This window comes from Mastacembelus armatus, chromosome 15, assembly GCF_900324485.2.
Source record: "Mastacembelus armatus chromosome 15, fMasArm1.2, whole genome shotgun sequence".
Lineage (NCBI taxonomy): Eukaryota > Metazoa > Chordata > Actinopteri > Synbranchiformes > Mastacembelidae > Mastacembelus > Mastacembelus armatus.
In genome coordinates this window covers 17,701,653-17,716,779 of record NC_046647.1, presented here as the reverse complement: position 1 = coordinate 17,716,779, position 15,127 = coordinate 17,701,653, and the positions used below count along the sequence as shown (strand labels likewise).

Sequence of the window (15,127 nt, the reverse complement as noted above, 5' to 3'; positions counted from 1 at the left end):
CTGCAAGTGTTTCAGCTCACTCCTTTTGATACATTTAAAACAAATCAAATTAGCTGAGCTGCCTCACCGTCCTCCCTTCATCTACAGCATCTACAGTGAGCTACAGCTCCTTTGGGTGGCCAAACGTCACCCACGCTGGGTTTTTTTCTGTCATAGTAACGCTGCAAAGAAGTTTGGCAATAAACATACTCGACAAGAATAGAAATAAATCCTGCTGACGACAGTTCCACACTTCATGAAGTGCAGCCCAACTGTAGTGATATGTGCAGTGTGAATTTTAGTTTTCTAATTCACTATTTAGGTTAATGTTTTGCAAGATGCAACAATAACAATAGAAACTCAGCAGCATATCATTAATAATTAACACAAGTGGAAACATAAAAGGTGAGAAAAGAAGTAGCTGTCGACCCTCCTCCTCTCTCTAACAGCAGGTTGGTCTGTCATTGATGAGAACCATTTATCATGTAACACATTTCCAAGAAGCTGTTCATGTTTCCAGCAACATGTTTAGATAACAGACAGTTATCACCTGGTCTGTCAACAAATACTTGTTGCTGTGCCAACCTGAAGCAGCACAGGACATATTTTCCGAGCATAAAGGGCTGTTAGTAGGAATACGTCCTTACTGAACTCAGGGCTCATGTGAATAATTTGGGTGTTTTTCCACAGAAATTTTGAAAAATACAGGTGCAAAGAGTGAGTAAAGAGTTACTGACAATGGTGACGTCTCAGCTTTTGCTATTATGATAAGTCAAAACGTCTGCAGTGAAAAACGCCGATTGAAATGGAATAGTAATGTCTTCTGTGGCCTTTAGACCTCAAACATGTCAAATCCAGTCTAGGATGAAGAAGGACTGAGATGATCTGGGTTTCAGGCTTGCTCTCAGTGTAGCAATGTAAGAACTGTGTGTGCCACTATAGGGCAGGGATTTATACCACAACACCTGTAGCAGAAACACAGACTCAAAACCCCAGAGACTAATCCTGGGAAACTGAAGGTGATTTGCCAACAGCAGGTGCAGTGTGGTACACTGACACGCAGTATCATAGTACAGATAAGGCTGGAACATCGGTAAATGGATCTGGCTTTGTTTTGTTATGAACCCTTTCACAGACAAATTGCACGAAACCTACTTCTGTAAAAAAGAGAAAACGTATAATGTCAAGCCATGTAACAGTGTCTCGTGTTATAAACACCAGAAATGCTCATCACATACAATGTAAAAGGGGAAGTGCAGGGTATGTTAAAGGAGGCAGTGCTGCCAGGAGCATCAGTCCAGTGTGGCTGCCTGACGGTCCTCCAACAACAGCATCATGACCTGTCCGCTGCTTGGAGCTGTGCTGCTGGGAACCCTGGGCGTCTGTGTCACAGCACAAGGTAACAGCTAATATAGTTTAACTTCTAATATATGTGGGTTAGTGATGCTGTTGTCTGACTAACTCTGACTTTATTCTGTTCAGTGTCACCCTAAATCTCCTGATTCCCTCTCAGATCACACTTTATGCTTTATTTGTGTCACTGTTTGATTTGTAAATGCTCTGACAACATCAGTCATTTTCAGCCTTATCAGAATGATGTGTTATTTACTGAAACAATATGTCACACTGTGGTAACATTACAGGATAAAATATAATAGCAAATTAATATACAAGTGATTTGAATAACCTTGTTTGTTTATAGAGAAAAAAAAAAACAAGGAAGATGTTAAATAGTGGAAGACTGACCTGGAACAGAACGAGATCTGTGGTCAGGAATCAAAAATAAAGAGTGTAATTTGTGAGTGAGTGTGTAACATCCCTGGTTTGAAAACATAAGCAGTATCACACTGATGAAGCTGCAGTGTGCAGTTTCTAAGAAAAGGTCCTGGCTCTGAGCAGACAGATGTAATAGATCAACTGGAGATCTACATCAGTGTGAACAAAACGGTTTGATTTCTCCTCAGTTTGATCTGTTTTAACAGATTTCATGAGAGTAAGTTTAAATTTTTGGTGCAGGGGTTGCTCCTGTATGTACCTGGACTGTGCCTTTATTTTTCCAGTTGGAGTCGTGGCTGTAGAGCAAATTGTTCTTCATTTTTCTAAATTTTTCTGCTTCACTGTCCGATGATTTATATGATGCTTTTGTTCTTTTCTGAGGAGCAGCTGTATAATAAACACCCGTATTAAGTCACTAACCAACCAATCACTTATTCTTTATGATTTAATTGACCCTCTTATCTACTCATAAACCACCACAGTAACTGATCAATAACTTCCTCAGTTCCAGAGATGCTCACTCCGCCTGTCCAGGTGAGGTTTGACTCTGTGGACTACAGAACCTTTCTGTACTGGACTCCACCCACCAACAGCACCTCACTGCAGTACTACATCCAGTGGAAGATGTGAGATATTACACACATATGCAGTACAATATATTATACATGTGCAGTAAAATTTTCACTACTCCAGTTAACTAAGTACATTTACTCAGTATTGAGGTATTTGTGCTGTTGCGTGTCTCCATTTTTTTTTACTATGTAATACTACATTTCAGAGGGAAATATACTTTATACTTTTTATTTTTTCCTTTACTAACAGTTATCTTGATGATTGAGATTACTAATAATAATATTACAAAAATGTGTTAAAATATAGCAAGATTTAATTGATGCTGCAGAAAATCCCCAAACTCCCCAGCAGCGTGTAAAAGAATTTAAATAAGCTCAGCATGGAAGTGCCCATTAATGCATGAATAATGATAATCTGATGATATAACCTGCATGGTTTTGAAATGGGGCATTTTATATTATATTTTATTTTTGGTGCTTCAAGTATATTTTAAAGCTGATACTTTTGTACTTTAATTAAAAGGACTTATACCTCTAAGAGTGTATTTCTAAACTGTCGTATTGCTCCTTTTACATAAGTTAAATATTTGAATGAGGGAAGCATGGTGGAGAGTGGTTAGCACTGTCGTCTCACAGCAAGAAGGTCCTGGGTTCGCAACCTGGCCTTTCTGTGTGGAGTTTGCATGTTCTCCCTGTGCTTGCATGGTTTCCTCTGGTTTCCTCCCACAGTCCAAAAACATGTATGTCAGGTTGATTGGTGACTCTAAATTGCCCATAGGAGTGAGTGTGAGTGTGTGAGGTTGTTTGTCTCTATGTACCCCTGAGATGGACTGGTGACCTGTCCAGGGTGTAGCCCTGCCTTTCACCCAAAGAGAGCTGGGATAGGCTCCAGCAGATCCCTGGGACCCTGGTTAGGAATAAGCAGGTACAGATGATGGATGGATGGAAATATTTGAGTGCTATTTCCCGCTGTGACTGCACAGAGTAAAATGAAGACAGACCTGTTCATGTCTTGATGTATCTTCTCTCTTTCTGCGCCTCAGCTACGGTGAGTCGGAGTGGTTGGATGTGGACGGCTGTCAGGGGATTCAGAAGCATCAGTGTGACCTCAGCACTGTGACCTCTGACCTCAGAGAGTGGTATTACGCCAGAGTGCACGCTGTCTCCCCACCCTCCAGCAAATCAGCCTGGGCCATCTCCCCCAGATTCAGTCCACGCTGGGACTGTGAGTCTTTACACAGCTCTTCATCTGCATCCTCTTCTCTTTGTCTCTTTGTTTAATTTACTGAAGGAACATGTCTGATGTTACCTGATGTTTCACTTCCTTAAAATTAAAGACACAGAAATGTAAAAACACATCACATTCTTTTCACATTCTCTGCAGCCAAAATCAGCCCACCTGCACTGAAGCTCAACATCACGGAGCAAGGGATTGTGGTCCGCGTGAAGCCCCCACGGGTGCTCGTCCGGAAGATACACAGCAATCTGCACTACAGGATCTACCTCATACACAACAGTGGAGAAGAGGTAGAGACAGACAGACACACACACACACACACACACACACACACACACACACACAGTCGTTTGATTTAAACAGCATGCCATGCCTCTGTCACCCTATTGTTTAACGCTCTGAGTTATGTATCTAAAAGTTCACATTAATTGACTACTATTATTTAGAAAAGAGAACTGTATAATAATATTTGGGTTTTTCATTTGCACTGAAGCGTTTATGTGTGACCTAAATGTGACAATTGCTGAATAGATACTGAGAAATTGCACAGCCAAGCTTAGCAACAGACCAAAGTACAGTCGAGCTATTATTTTAGCTGCTATTCTTTAGCCCTGCATGTATTTAAGCCCATATTGTATGAATGTGTGTTTATGAATGGGTTAGTTAAACACACCCATCACATGACTGCAAGGTGACATCTACAAATGTGTCACTTTGTTTGACCAGTTCATTTAAAAAAAAATCAGTCACAGTGCACACACAGGTTCTTCCTGCAATAAATGTAGTATTTCAATGTGTACATTGGAAACTACATTTAATTTACCTTTAGCAGTACTAAGTAAATTAACCCTCCTGTCGTGTTCACCTCCTGCCCCTTACTTTAGTGTTCCCGGTCAAAATTGACCGGTCTGTTTTAACTGCTCTTAAATTAGCACAAAAACCATTTTTCACCACCAAATTTTTATTCAACATTCTTTAGCTGTGAACAATGTCTCAAAGTAGTGTTTAACATGAATTTATAGAATTAGACACAAAAGAACTGCAATGAAAATACAAATACTATATATTGAAATATTAAAATGTATTACAAAATGAACATGTAATGTAAAAAATAAATGGAAAACCAAAGACCAAACTCAACATGAAGTGTGCGTGTGTGTGTATGTGCACACGCGCATGCACGCGCGTATGTGTATGCGTGTGCACTTGCCGCTCAGGTCAGAGTGGGCCTTGCAAACATAGGCATCACATTTTCAGTGTGCGTGTGTATATGTGCGCATGCACGTGTATGTGCGCATGTACGTGTATGCGCATGCATGTGACGCTCAGGTCAGAGTGGGCCTTGCAAACATAGGCATCACATTTTCAGCATCTCAGGCTTGTTTTGTTGTCTCTAAGGGCACAGAGCTCACAGCTCTTCCTTTTCTGCCCTTGTCCTTGTTGGCTGAGAGCAGCCAGGTGAGCGGATGGGGCTGGGGCTTGCACACTCCTAACCAGACTGGCAGAGGCTGGTGTGCGGTGAATGTGCTGGCGCCGTTGAATAAGAGCAGTCACCAAAGCTTTTGTAGTCCACTTCCACTGTAAACAGTGTTGGTGGAGCACTGCTTCCTCCTCCTGAGGCGCCGGACGGTTTGCCAGAATCTCTTCGGGGCCGACAGGTAGTCCTTCTCCATGTCCTCACCGAGCTCCTCCCATACCCGAGTTTTTGCCGTCGTCACCGCCTGCGCTGCAGCATGCTTGGTCCGACGGTACCCGTCAGCTGCTTCGGGAGTCCCACAAGCCAACCAAGCTCGGTAGGACTCCTTCTTCAGCTTGACGGCATCCCTTACCTCCGGTGTCCACCACCGGGTTCGGGGACTGCCACCGCGACAGGCACCCGAAACCTTACGGCCACAGCTCCTAGCCACCGCGTCGACAATGGAAGTGGAAAACATGGTGCATTCGGAGTCTGTCCCGCTTCCAACTCACCACCAGGTGGTGATCAATTGACAGCTCTGCCCCGCTCTTCACCCGAGTGTCCAAAACATACGGCCGAAGGTCATATGACACGTGTTACCGTTCTTCCCCTCTCAGTTGTCTTCTTACCGTGGTACGAAGGCTGATCGGCTTTCTGTAGCTCGTGGTAGCTGGTAACACGCTACTAATATGTATACTAAGGCCGGGCTATCGGTCGGAGATGAAGTAGGCACGGGAGGCGGTGCGAAGTCCAACTACATGCAACTTTATTTACCTCTTCCCTGGAACAACATGCACCACAAAACCACAATGATAACAACTTAACCTGGGAGTAATAGCCGCGGCTTTTCTAACTTCGAATACGGCTCCTGTGGCGTGGCTCATCTCCTGCGGCTTCTGAAGAGAGAGAGCCCTCCCCTTCGCCCGCTAACACAACAACAAAAAAACTACCCACAATCCCACCTTCTTAAAGGGCCAGGCCAGTAACACTACCCCCACTCTGGATGATGATTAATCCCTTACCATCACTCCAGCACATTAATACATGGCAAATTAACAAGGACACTATAAATCAAAACAATTCCCTCTACCGGCCATAACACAGGAAGACTGTGCAATGTCCACAAAAGCTCAACATAAAAATAATTTTACATCCCCTTAATCTCAAACCCCTCAGCAATGTGTCCATAGAAGTCCATGTCGACAACCTGGGAGCAAACAGTGGGTTAACGGCATTAGCTTACGCCTGGGGAATGTCCTCTTGCCATTTAGCTCGCCAAAGGCTACAAACAATTAACATCAATATTTAGCAACCCGCTACTCCATCGGCTCATAAGACCCCCCCCCGGTATAGATCATAACCTGTAGCTCACTGAACAATAACAATGGAAGCAAATCGGCATATAAACACTTTTTTTTTTTTGTGGTGACTAATGACCGATCCAGTCACCATACAAGTCAGGCGGTCGTCTGGCCCTCTGCGCCCTTCGAGGAGATGTGAAGGGCAAAGGGCGCCCCCCCTTGCAGGATGTTGGGTGTCAGCCCGTCCTCCTGGGGCTGCGCAGGATTGGTAGGAGGTAGACCGGCGCCGGACGAAACAGGTAGTAGGGAACCAGTGTCCTCACTGGTTCCTGTAGCGGGGTCCTCGGCGTCGGGGAAGATGCCCCACAACCGAAGAGATTCAAGTTCGGTGTCGGAATCTTCGTCAGACAAAGGGGGTGGCTCCTCCTGTGGTGTCGATGCACCTGTGGTCTGACAGACCCAGCTGCTGTCCAAGGGGGTCCTGGAGAGGTATGGCTTCAGCTTGTCGTGGTGAACGACCTTAACCCTTGACCTTGGCCCCTTTTTGATCTGGTACACTAGGTCGTCCAGAAGGCCCACAACAAAATAAGGGCCTTCGTAGGCAGGCAAAAACTTCCGTACCTTGTTCCTCACTCTCTTGGTGCCTTTAATCAGGTGCCACACAGCGGCCCCGATTGGATACTGAACTTGGCAGATATTTTTATCATACTGCTTCTTGGCACGTTCTGAAGACTTCCCCAGAGCCTCTCGTGCGAGTTGGTGGGAGAGCTCCAACCGTTCCCGGAGCTGTAAGACATAATCTGGTAGGGAGCTGGTACTCCTATCCCCTGGTGGCAGACCAACAACTAAGTCAATTGGCTCTGTAACTTCACGACCCAACAACATCATATTAGGTGTTAGGCCCGTGGAGCTGTGTTTGGTAGCCCGGTAAGCCATAACTGCATAAGGGAGCATTACATCCCAGTCCCAATGACACCTCTCTGCTGTAGCGGCCAGCATCTTCTGTAGGGTGGCGTTGAAACGTTCCACCTGCCCGTCCGATTGTGGGTGGAAAGGTGTTGTGCGCGTCTTTTTGATGCCCAGCAATTCACACATGTTCTGAAAGACCGCCGACTCGAAATTAGTGCCCTGATCGCTGTGTAAGGTGTGTGGGGCTCCATACCTGCACACCCACTCTGAAACGATTCTTTCAGCCACTGTCGAGGCTTTTTCACAGGGAACTGGATACACTTCCACCCACTTACTGAAATAGTCCTGTACGACCAATATGTATCTGTTATGTCTCTCTGTCTCATTTAAAGGCCCCATGAGGTCAACTGCGATCCTTTCCATAGGTGCTCCCACCCGCACCGTGCCCATGGCTGCTTGTGCCGTTTTCTTAGGCCGGGCCCTAGCAGCACAGTTGGTGCATGAACGGCACCACAATGTCGCATCGTCCCTCATGTTGTACCAATAGTACCTTGTTTTAAGGCGTGCTAAAGTCCTTTCCCCTCCAAAATGGCCTCCGACGGGGCCATCGTGCATTTGCTCCATCACAGCCTTACGTAAGGTGTGAGGCAGGAGGATTTGAGGATAAAACGTCCTGCCTTCCTTGCAAAAGAACTTCCTTAGTAATATTCCATCTTTCAGGTATAGTCTTTTCCACTGGGACCAGTAGGCTTTAGTAGCTGGGCTGCAAGCGGCTATATCATTCCAGCATGGTCGGCCCTCCCCCTTATCCACCCACTGCCAGATTGGTGCAATATCGGGGTCGTTCTTTTGGGCTGTTTTGAGCTGCTCTAGTGTCCAACCTTGGAACAGACTAGTTTGAGGTGAGTCACTCACTCGGTGTATGCTTGGGAAGGCTGAAGTGCTGCTGCTATCTGTGTTCACTACCCCCACTAGATGTTGCCCTGGGGTGGACGTGAGAGGTGGAACTGGTGTGAGATAGTCACATGGATCACACTGTACTGCCTTGTCCTGGCGCTGGTCACTACTAGGCCCAGGTTCCGGTATGGTGCAGGCGCAGGAACCCCGACACGGCCGTCTGGAGAGTGCATCTGCATTCTGATGGACATTACCTGGTCGGTGGACAACCTTAAAGTCATATTCAGCCAGCTTTTCTAGCCACCGTGCCAGCTGTCCCTCAGGTTCCCTCAACCTGGTCAGCCAGCGTAAGCTGCTGTGGTCGGTTCGAACAGTGAATGGTCTGCCAAGCAGATACTGCCTAAAGCTGGAAGTAAAATCCACCACTGCCAGGAGCTCTCTTCTGGTTGTGCAGTAGTTTTGTTCTGCGGCTGCCAGTCGCCTGCTCCCATAGGCTAGCACCCTCTCCTCACCCCCTTGGACTTGGGAGAGAACAGCTCCGATCCCACAGTCACTAGCGTCTGTGTCAAGAAACATTTCTCCACCATCGAGGGGGTAGCCCAAGACAGGGGCCGATGTCAGCAGTCTTTTTAACTCATCGAACGCTCCTTGACATTCAGCTGTCCAGTTGAAACGGGCATATTTCTTCGTCAGTTCATGCAAAGGTTTGGCTATACTGGCGAAGTGTGGCACAAAGCGACGGTAATAGGAGGCTAACCCGACGAACTGCCGGACCTCAGGCACATTTCTAGGTGTGGGCCAGTCTCTGACTTTCTGGGTCTTTTGGGGGTCAGTAGCGATACCTCTGGAAGAAACTACATGCCCCAGGTAGGCCACTTCCTCTCGAAACAGACAACACTTGGGTGGTTTTAGTTTTAAATTAGCCTGTCGCAGCCTGGTGAAAACTTGCTCCAACCGCTCTAGCATTTGGGTGCTGTCCTGCCCCAACACCACAATGTCATCCAAATACACTAAACAAGTCTCCCATTGGAGCCCTACTAAGACACGGTCCATAAGTCTCTGGAAAGTGGCTGGGGCATTACATAACCCGAAGGGCATCACATTCCATTCAAAAAGTCCTTTACGAGTACAGAAGGCTGCCGCTTTGCGAGCTCTAGGTGTCATTCTCACTTGCCAGTAGCCAGAGGTTAAGTCGAGTGTGCTGAAGTACCTGGCATTAGACAGTGTGTCGAGAGTGTCCTGGATTCGTGGCAGCGGATAGGCATCCTTTATTGTCCGTTCATTTAGCGGCCTATAGTCCACACATAACCTGGGGGAATGATCCTTCTTCTTCACCATCACAATTGGTGCAGCCCAGCTGCTATTGCTGGGTTGAGCTAGACCTGCGTCGAGACTTTGTTGTAGCTGCTGGTCTGCGGTGACTGCTTATCGGCGGCCATTCTGCGGGGCGGCTGTTTCACAGGAGGCCCTGGAGTGGTCTGGATATCATGCTCCACAATGCTGGTGCACCCAAGATCAGCAGGACCGGTGGAGAAAACATCGCCATACGACTGCAGCAGGCGGGCTAGCTTGTGACGGTCACCCTCCGACAGGCTGGGACAGCTCTCGGCATACAGGGCCTGCAAATGCATAGGGACAGAAACAGAGTTAATGTGCTCCGGTGGGACAGAGACCTGGACAGGCTGGACCTCCGAGATCCCCAATACTTGGGCAGGCTGGATAACACCGACGGCGGCTCCTCTCTTCAAGGTAACGGGTGTGGCCCCTGGGTTAAAAACCCGGATAGGGATCATTGTAGATTGCTGGGGTCGGACGACAGAGCGCGCCACCAAGACGTGATGTCTCTCAATGAACGCCTTGGTAGGACTGAGCATCATGTCCCCACTGGCAGCACATCGGGGGCGGAAGAAACCAGGCACCATGTACTCGCGACCTGGCTCCAGGGTGGTTGTGCGGGCGACTCGTGCCAGGTGAGTTACAGGCTGGCCGCTGGGGTCGTAGTGGGGCACCTGCTCCCCAAAAAGGGTTATCTCGTTACGGCCATAGTCCAGGCAGTTATTGGACTGTTGCAGGAACGGGTGCCCCAGGATAACTTCCGTGCTTTCGGCTGTTTCTGCCATAATAAAGTTCACGTCAGTTGTTCCACCCCCCACTTGGACTGGCAGTACAACTTCTCCCAGGACAGCTAAACCCCCAGGCCCTATCCCCTGCAGGACCCTGGCCGTAGCTGGCTGTATGGGGGGCCTAGAATGAGCTGGGAGGGCGTTGAAGTGATGTAATGGCAGCACATTTCTTCGGGCCCCCGAATCCAATAGAGCACAAAGTCGTAACCCATGTATCAGTATCTGAATGGACACCTCTTCCTCTTGGCTCCTATTGCAAACGATCAGTTCGCTGGTGTCAGGCGGTGGGTTCAAAATAAAACCCCCTTGTTTCCGTGGGGGGCGGCGTGGGGAAGGGCACTGTCTTTGTAGATGCCCCACACCAGAACAATTATGGCAGACGACCTCCCCAGATGCACCCCTTTGGAACTCGGCCTTGTTAAACCGCTGCTGGCAAGCTTGTGATGCCCCCCGGTGTTGCTGGTGAGGCGTTGCCGGTGTACGCTTTGGCTGTTCATATACAGTTACCGGGACTTCCTCGATCGCTGTAGCTGTCCTTGCTGCAGAACTCCGGGGGCCCAGGCCAGGACGCATCATCCGTGTTACAGCCTGGGCCGCTTTCTTCGTGGTTTCATACCGGTGGGCTATGCCGTAAGCTCTGGCTAGCGTGCAGGGCTGTTCTTCTAGTAGTCTTTGAATAATGTCGGCATCTGCCATGGCATTGGTGAAGATCTCCACACTAACACGGTCCTGCTCCAACTCAGTGAGGTCACCATAAACGATAGCCACCTTTTCATAGATGTCGTCTCGGAGTGTGTGCAGGGCTTCACCCGGTTCTCTTACTCGCCGTCTTAACTCGATTCCTATGGCCACAGCATGTTCTGAATGCGGCCCATATGCAGCGTCAACCTCCCTCTTAATGCGGTCGTAGCTCCAATGAGCAGACTTAGGGTTTTTGTGGATGATAGCACCGGCTGCACCCGTCAGGACAAATCTAAGTTGGACGGCTTTAGTCGGTTCAGTCCAGTTATTAGCTCGCGCACATGTTTCAAACTGGTAAATAAAGTCTCTCCATGACCCTGTTCCATCAAACTGCCCTGGTTGCAACGTTGGGATCCTCTCCTTAGTACTGTAGCATTCCTCATCACTACCGTCGTAGTAGTCACCAAGCACAAGGGGTGTGGGATAGCAGCGAGGTACTGACAGTGCTCGCCTCGGGCCGGGTTGACCACCGTCACTCAGTTCAAGCTCCCTTATCTGTTGCCGTGTTGCATCGTGGAGCAGGGGCTGGTCACAACCTCGAGCTAGCACGGCATATCTGGTGTTAGCATAGGGTACAGAGTGCGGTGTAATCTGTGCTTGTGCAGCAACACTGGGAGTGGAACAATGGCAGTTCCCGGCTGTATAACAGGTCTGGGCAACGTTATTTACATTGGTGTCCTGCTCAGGAGCAAAGGGTGTCGGTGACACATCCTCACTTTGACGAGCTGCCATAGACTGACAATCAGTCATCATGATTGGTGTCAAGAAGGGTTCGTGCATATCGATGGTGGTGGGGTAAGCTGCCACGTCGCTCCCTGTTGCAGCATCTGTCTGTGGCCAGGCTTGTTACCCGCGGGTGTAGTTAGCTCCGTAGTAGCCAGGAACGGGTTGGTTTTATTACCGTTATAGTCCACAACCAGTTTGGTTGGGCTCATTTTAGCTCGAGCAGTCCCAGTCATGTCTAACCAAAACGGATTTGTGCTCACATTATATTCTGTTGTCTTCAATTGTCCCTTAATGTCCACGTTGTCGTTATCCCAGGGAGTGGGTGCCGCCATTTTTTTTTTTTCTCTTTTTCCGTCAAAACTTTCGATCTCCGACTCGCTACCGACGAATCCCGGACGAGCCCCCAGTGTTACCGTTCTTCCCCTCTCAGTTGTCTTCTTACCGTGGTACGAAGGCTGATCGGCTTTCTGTAGCTCGTGGTAGCTGGTAACACGCTACTAATATGTATACTAAGGCCGGGCTATCGGTCGGAGATGAAGTAGGCACGGGAGGCGGTGCGAAGTCCAACTACATGCAACTTTATTTACCTCTTCCCTGGAACAACATGCACCACAAAACCACAATGATAACAACTTAACCTGGGAGTAATAGCCGCGGCTTTTCTAACTTCGAATACGGCTCCTGTGGCGTGGCTCATCTCCTGCGGCTTCTGAAGAGAGAGAGCCCTCCCCTTCGCCCGCTAACACAACAACAAAAAAACTACCCACAATCCCACCTTCTTAAAGGGCCAGGCCAGTAACACACGACTACAAAGTCGATTATTCACCTACGGCTTGGTCAGTCGCCTACTCATTGTACTCAGAGTAAAAGGAGTGCAAGGCAAACATCAAGCTATATATATGGGGTCTGTGTGAAGGTGATACATTGATTAGTCTGGAAGGTGTGGTTCACGTGGGGGATAGGCACAAAAGCATGGGAAAGAGATGTGTACCTGCAAAAGACATTGTTCGGTCTGAAATGTGAGTGAGTGGAGTGAGTGAGTGAATGAGTGGAGTGAGTGAGTGAGTGAGTGAGTGAGTGAGAGAGTGGAGTGAGTGAATGAGTGAGTAAGTGAGTTGGGGTGGTGTGTATGGGGATGTTTTCTGTCTGATGGATGAATATAGTCTGGATACCCATTCATTTCCTATGGCGGTCACTTTTGACCGGGAACACCACAGGTGTAACAAGGTTGATTAAAACACTCAAAATTCAATGAAAGCGGTGGTCATCACTTTTATATGTTCAAGCGCATAGTGTGGAGGATATCATAAGGCCTTGAGGCAATCAGATGTAAAACACAAAATTTATGAGTGTTTTAACTTGTAAATCGGTCAGATTTGACCCGAACACGACAGGAAGGTTAAGAGGAACAAGAGGGACAGGAAGAGGAAGAGCAGCAGAAGAACAATGACGACATCAACAAAAAAGAAGAACAAAAAAAACCTTCCATTTCCGCTTCAAGGCTGAATTTGATGTCAGATTGTACAAAATGTTAAGTAACTGCCCTTTGTTAATGTTACGTACAACTTAGCATCACAGTCCAACATAAAACCTTTTCCTATAACTGATTGCCTCACTGCCTCCTGTCCTCTTCCCCCCTCTTCAGAAGGTCTATGAGATGGACTGCTGCTTTAACAAGCTGTCTCTGAAAGAGCTGGACCACAAGACAAAGTACTGTCTCCAAGCCCAGACCATGATCCCCCTTCAGGCCAAGAGCAGTGCTCGTAGCTCTCTGAAATGTGTCAACATGCACTGATCACACAGGTATGACTATACACACACACACACACACAAACAAACACACACTCACACATGCTAACTACTGCGTCATGTCTCCTGAACCTGTGTGTCCCCCTTTAATCATACCAGCTTGTTGAAATAAGAGTAATTTCTGTATTTCTGCAGCTTTTACTAAAACAAATCATCCTGCTGCAGTGAAAACCTACTTCACCCATGAGAAAATGTTGCAAGTATCTGCTTTGTGTAATTGCATCTGTGCTGTGAGTAAAAGGTGACCTCTATGTTTTAACAAAAGATTACCAAGTGAAAAGTCAGGTGTCAGCTGTCGAATAACAATCGCCTGAGGCAGTGAGACAGAGAGGGAGGGAAAAATAACACTCCTGCAGGTGAAATCGAAGTGAGAGAGTTTCTCCACAATGACTATAATTACCCCAGCTCACCCCACCCTCCTCACCATTTTTAGATCTGTGGATACGGACGTGTCAAACCTTGATAATACAATCCTGACAGTTATACTATGTATATTAATCTTTCTGTCTTTCTCTCCCTCCTCTCTATTGTCTTTTCTTTGCTGTAGACAAATTACATGATACACTGAATGACTGGACTCGTCATCCGTCAGTTTTAAATATCCATCGCTACCTCGACGGCTGCAGCCACATGTATCTGTGCCAATAGAAGTGAAGCACTTTATTACTTAAAGCCTGAAGGACCTGTCATGTGGATTGGACTGTGTTGGTATCCTGACTTTGAACAGGACATTTGACCAGAATGATTTCAGTCTCCAGGAAATTGTAACTGCACTGTTTCACTGCAGAAGAACCTTGATTTACCTCTGCATGAAAGTTCACTGGAAAGAATTTGACAAAATAATTCAAGTTTCCACCTACCAGCTTTTGCTTTTATCAGTGAATTAGTGAGAAATCATCCAGTGAAATCTAGTGAGTGGACTGTCAGCTAAATATCAACTAATACCTAGCTCAGCTTTCCCAATTCTTTTCAATTCAATTTATTTGTCATTCATTAAAGTCATCTCAAGGCACTTTACATAGAAACTCAAACACCCAAAGGTGTTGAGAAAACATGTTTTATTTATTTGGTCTTTACATTTCAGCTCGTTCCCCGATAGTGGAAACATTTTCTGAAATGTAGTTTACATAAGTTTACACATAATTGGTTTTCCTTCCGGCACAGCCATACTCAGGCCGTGTCCAGTCTTTTAGCAGAGCTTTCTTAAAACTGAAAAACTGTCACAGTTTTTCTGTGAAGCATGAAATTGACACCATTCACATAAAAAAAACAAACACAGAGACTGTATCATGTCAATGGCATTTGTTACCACAAATAGAAATAAAAACCACAGACTGTTCGGTGGTTCATTCTTTCTCTTATCCTCTGAGCATATCTGAGCAACTGATGCACCTAATGCTGCTGTCGTCATATCTTCTGCTTGTTTTGTATCATGTAATACACATAACCTGCCATTTCATGCTATAGCGGACAAGCAAAACACAAATGAGCTACAGCCATACAATGCTACACGTGCACTGAGTATTAATGATCTAATAAAGGAACAGGAGCCGCTTAAACATAAATAATCTGGATGAAAAAACACCAAATCAACTGTAGTG

General features: G+C 46.8%; 1 protein-coding gene across 1 annotated transcript; it reads left to right on the top strand.

Moving 5' to 3' along the window:
• Positions 1-1,293: 1,293 nt before the first annotated feature.
• On the top strand, positions 1,294-14,978 carry il22ra2 (interleukin 22 receptor, alpha 2). Its single transcript, XM_026309110.2, has 6 exons — positions 1,294-1,378; positions 2,261-2,381; positions 3,371-3,552; positions 3,712-3,854; positions 13,363-13,520; positions 14,074-14,978. The coding sequence occupies exons 1-5, from the start codon at positions 1,315-1,317 to the stop codon at positions 13,510-13,512; spliced, it is 660 nt and encodes a 219-aa protein (XP_026164895.1). The 5' UTR covers positions 1,294-1,314; the 3' UTR covers positions 13,513-13,520; positions 14,074-14,978.
• Positions 14,979-15,127: the final 149 nt, after the last annotated feature.

Coding starts and splice junctions, on each gene's coding strand:
- il22ra2 (XM_026309110.2), top strand. CDS start 1,315: ATGACCTGTCCGCTGCTTGGAGCTGTGCTGCTGGGAACCCTGGGCGTC. Junction 3,553..3,711: donor ATTCAGTCCACGCTGGGACT/GTGAGTCTTTAC, acceptor CATTCTCTGCAG/CCAAAATCAGCCCACCTGCA. Junction 3,855..13,362: donor TACACAACAGTGGAGAAGAG/GTAGAGACAGAC, acceptor CCCCCTCTTCAG/AAGGTCTATGAGATGGACTG.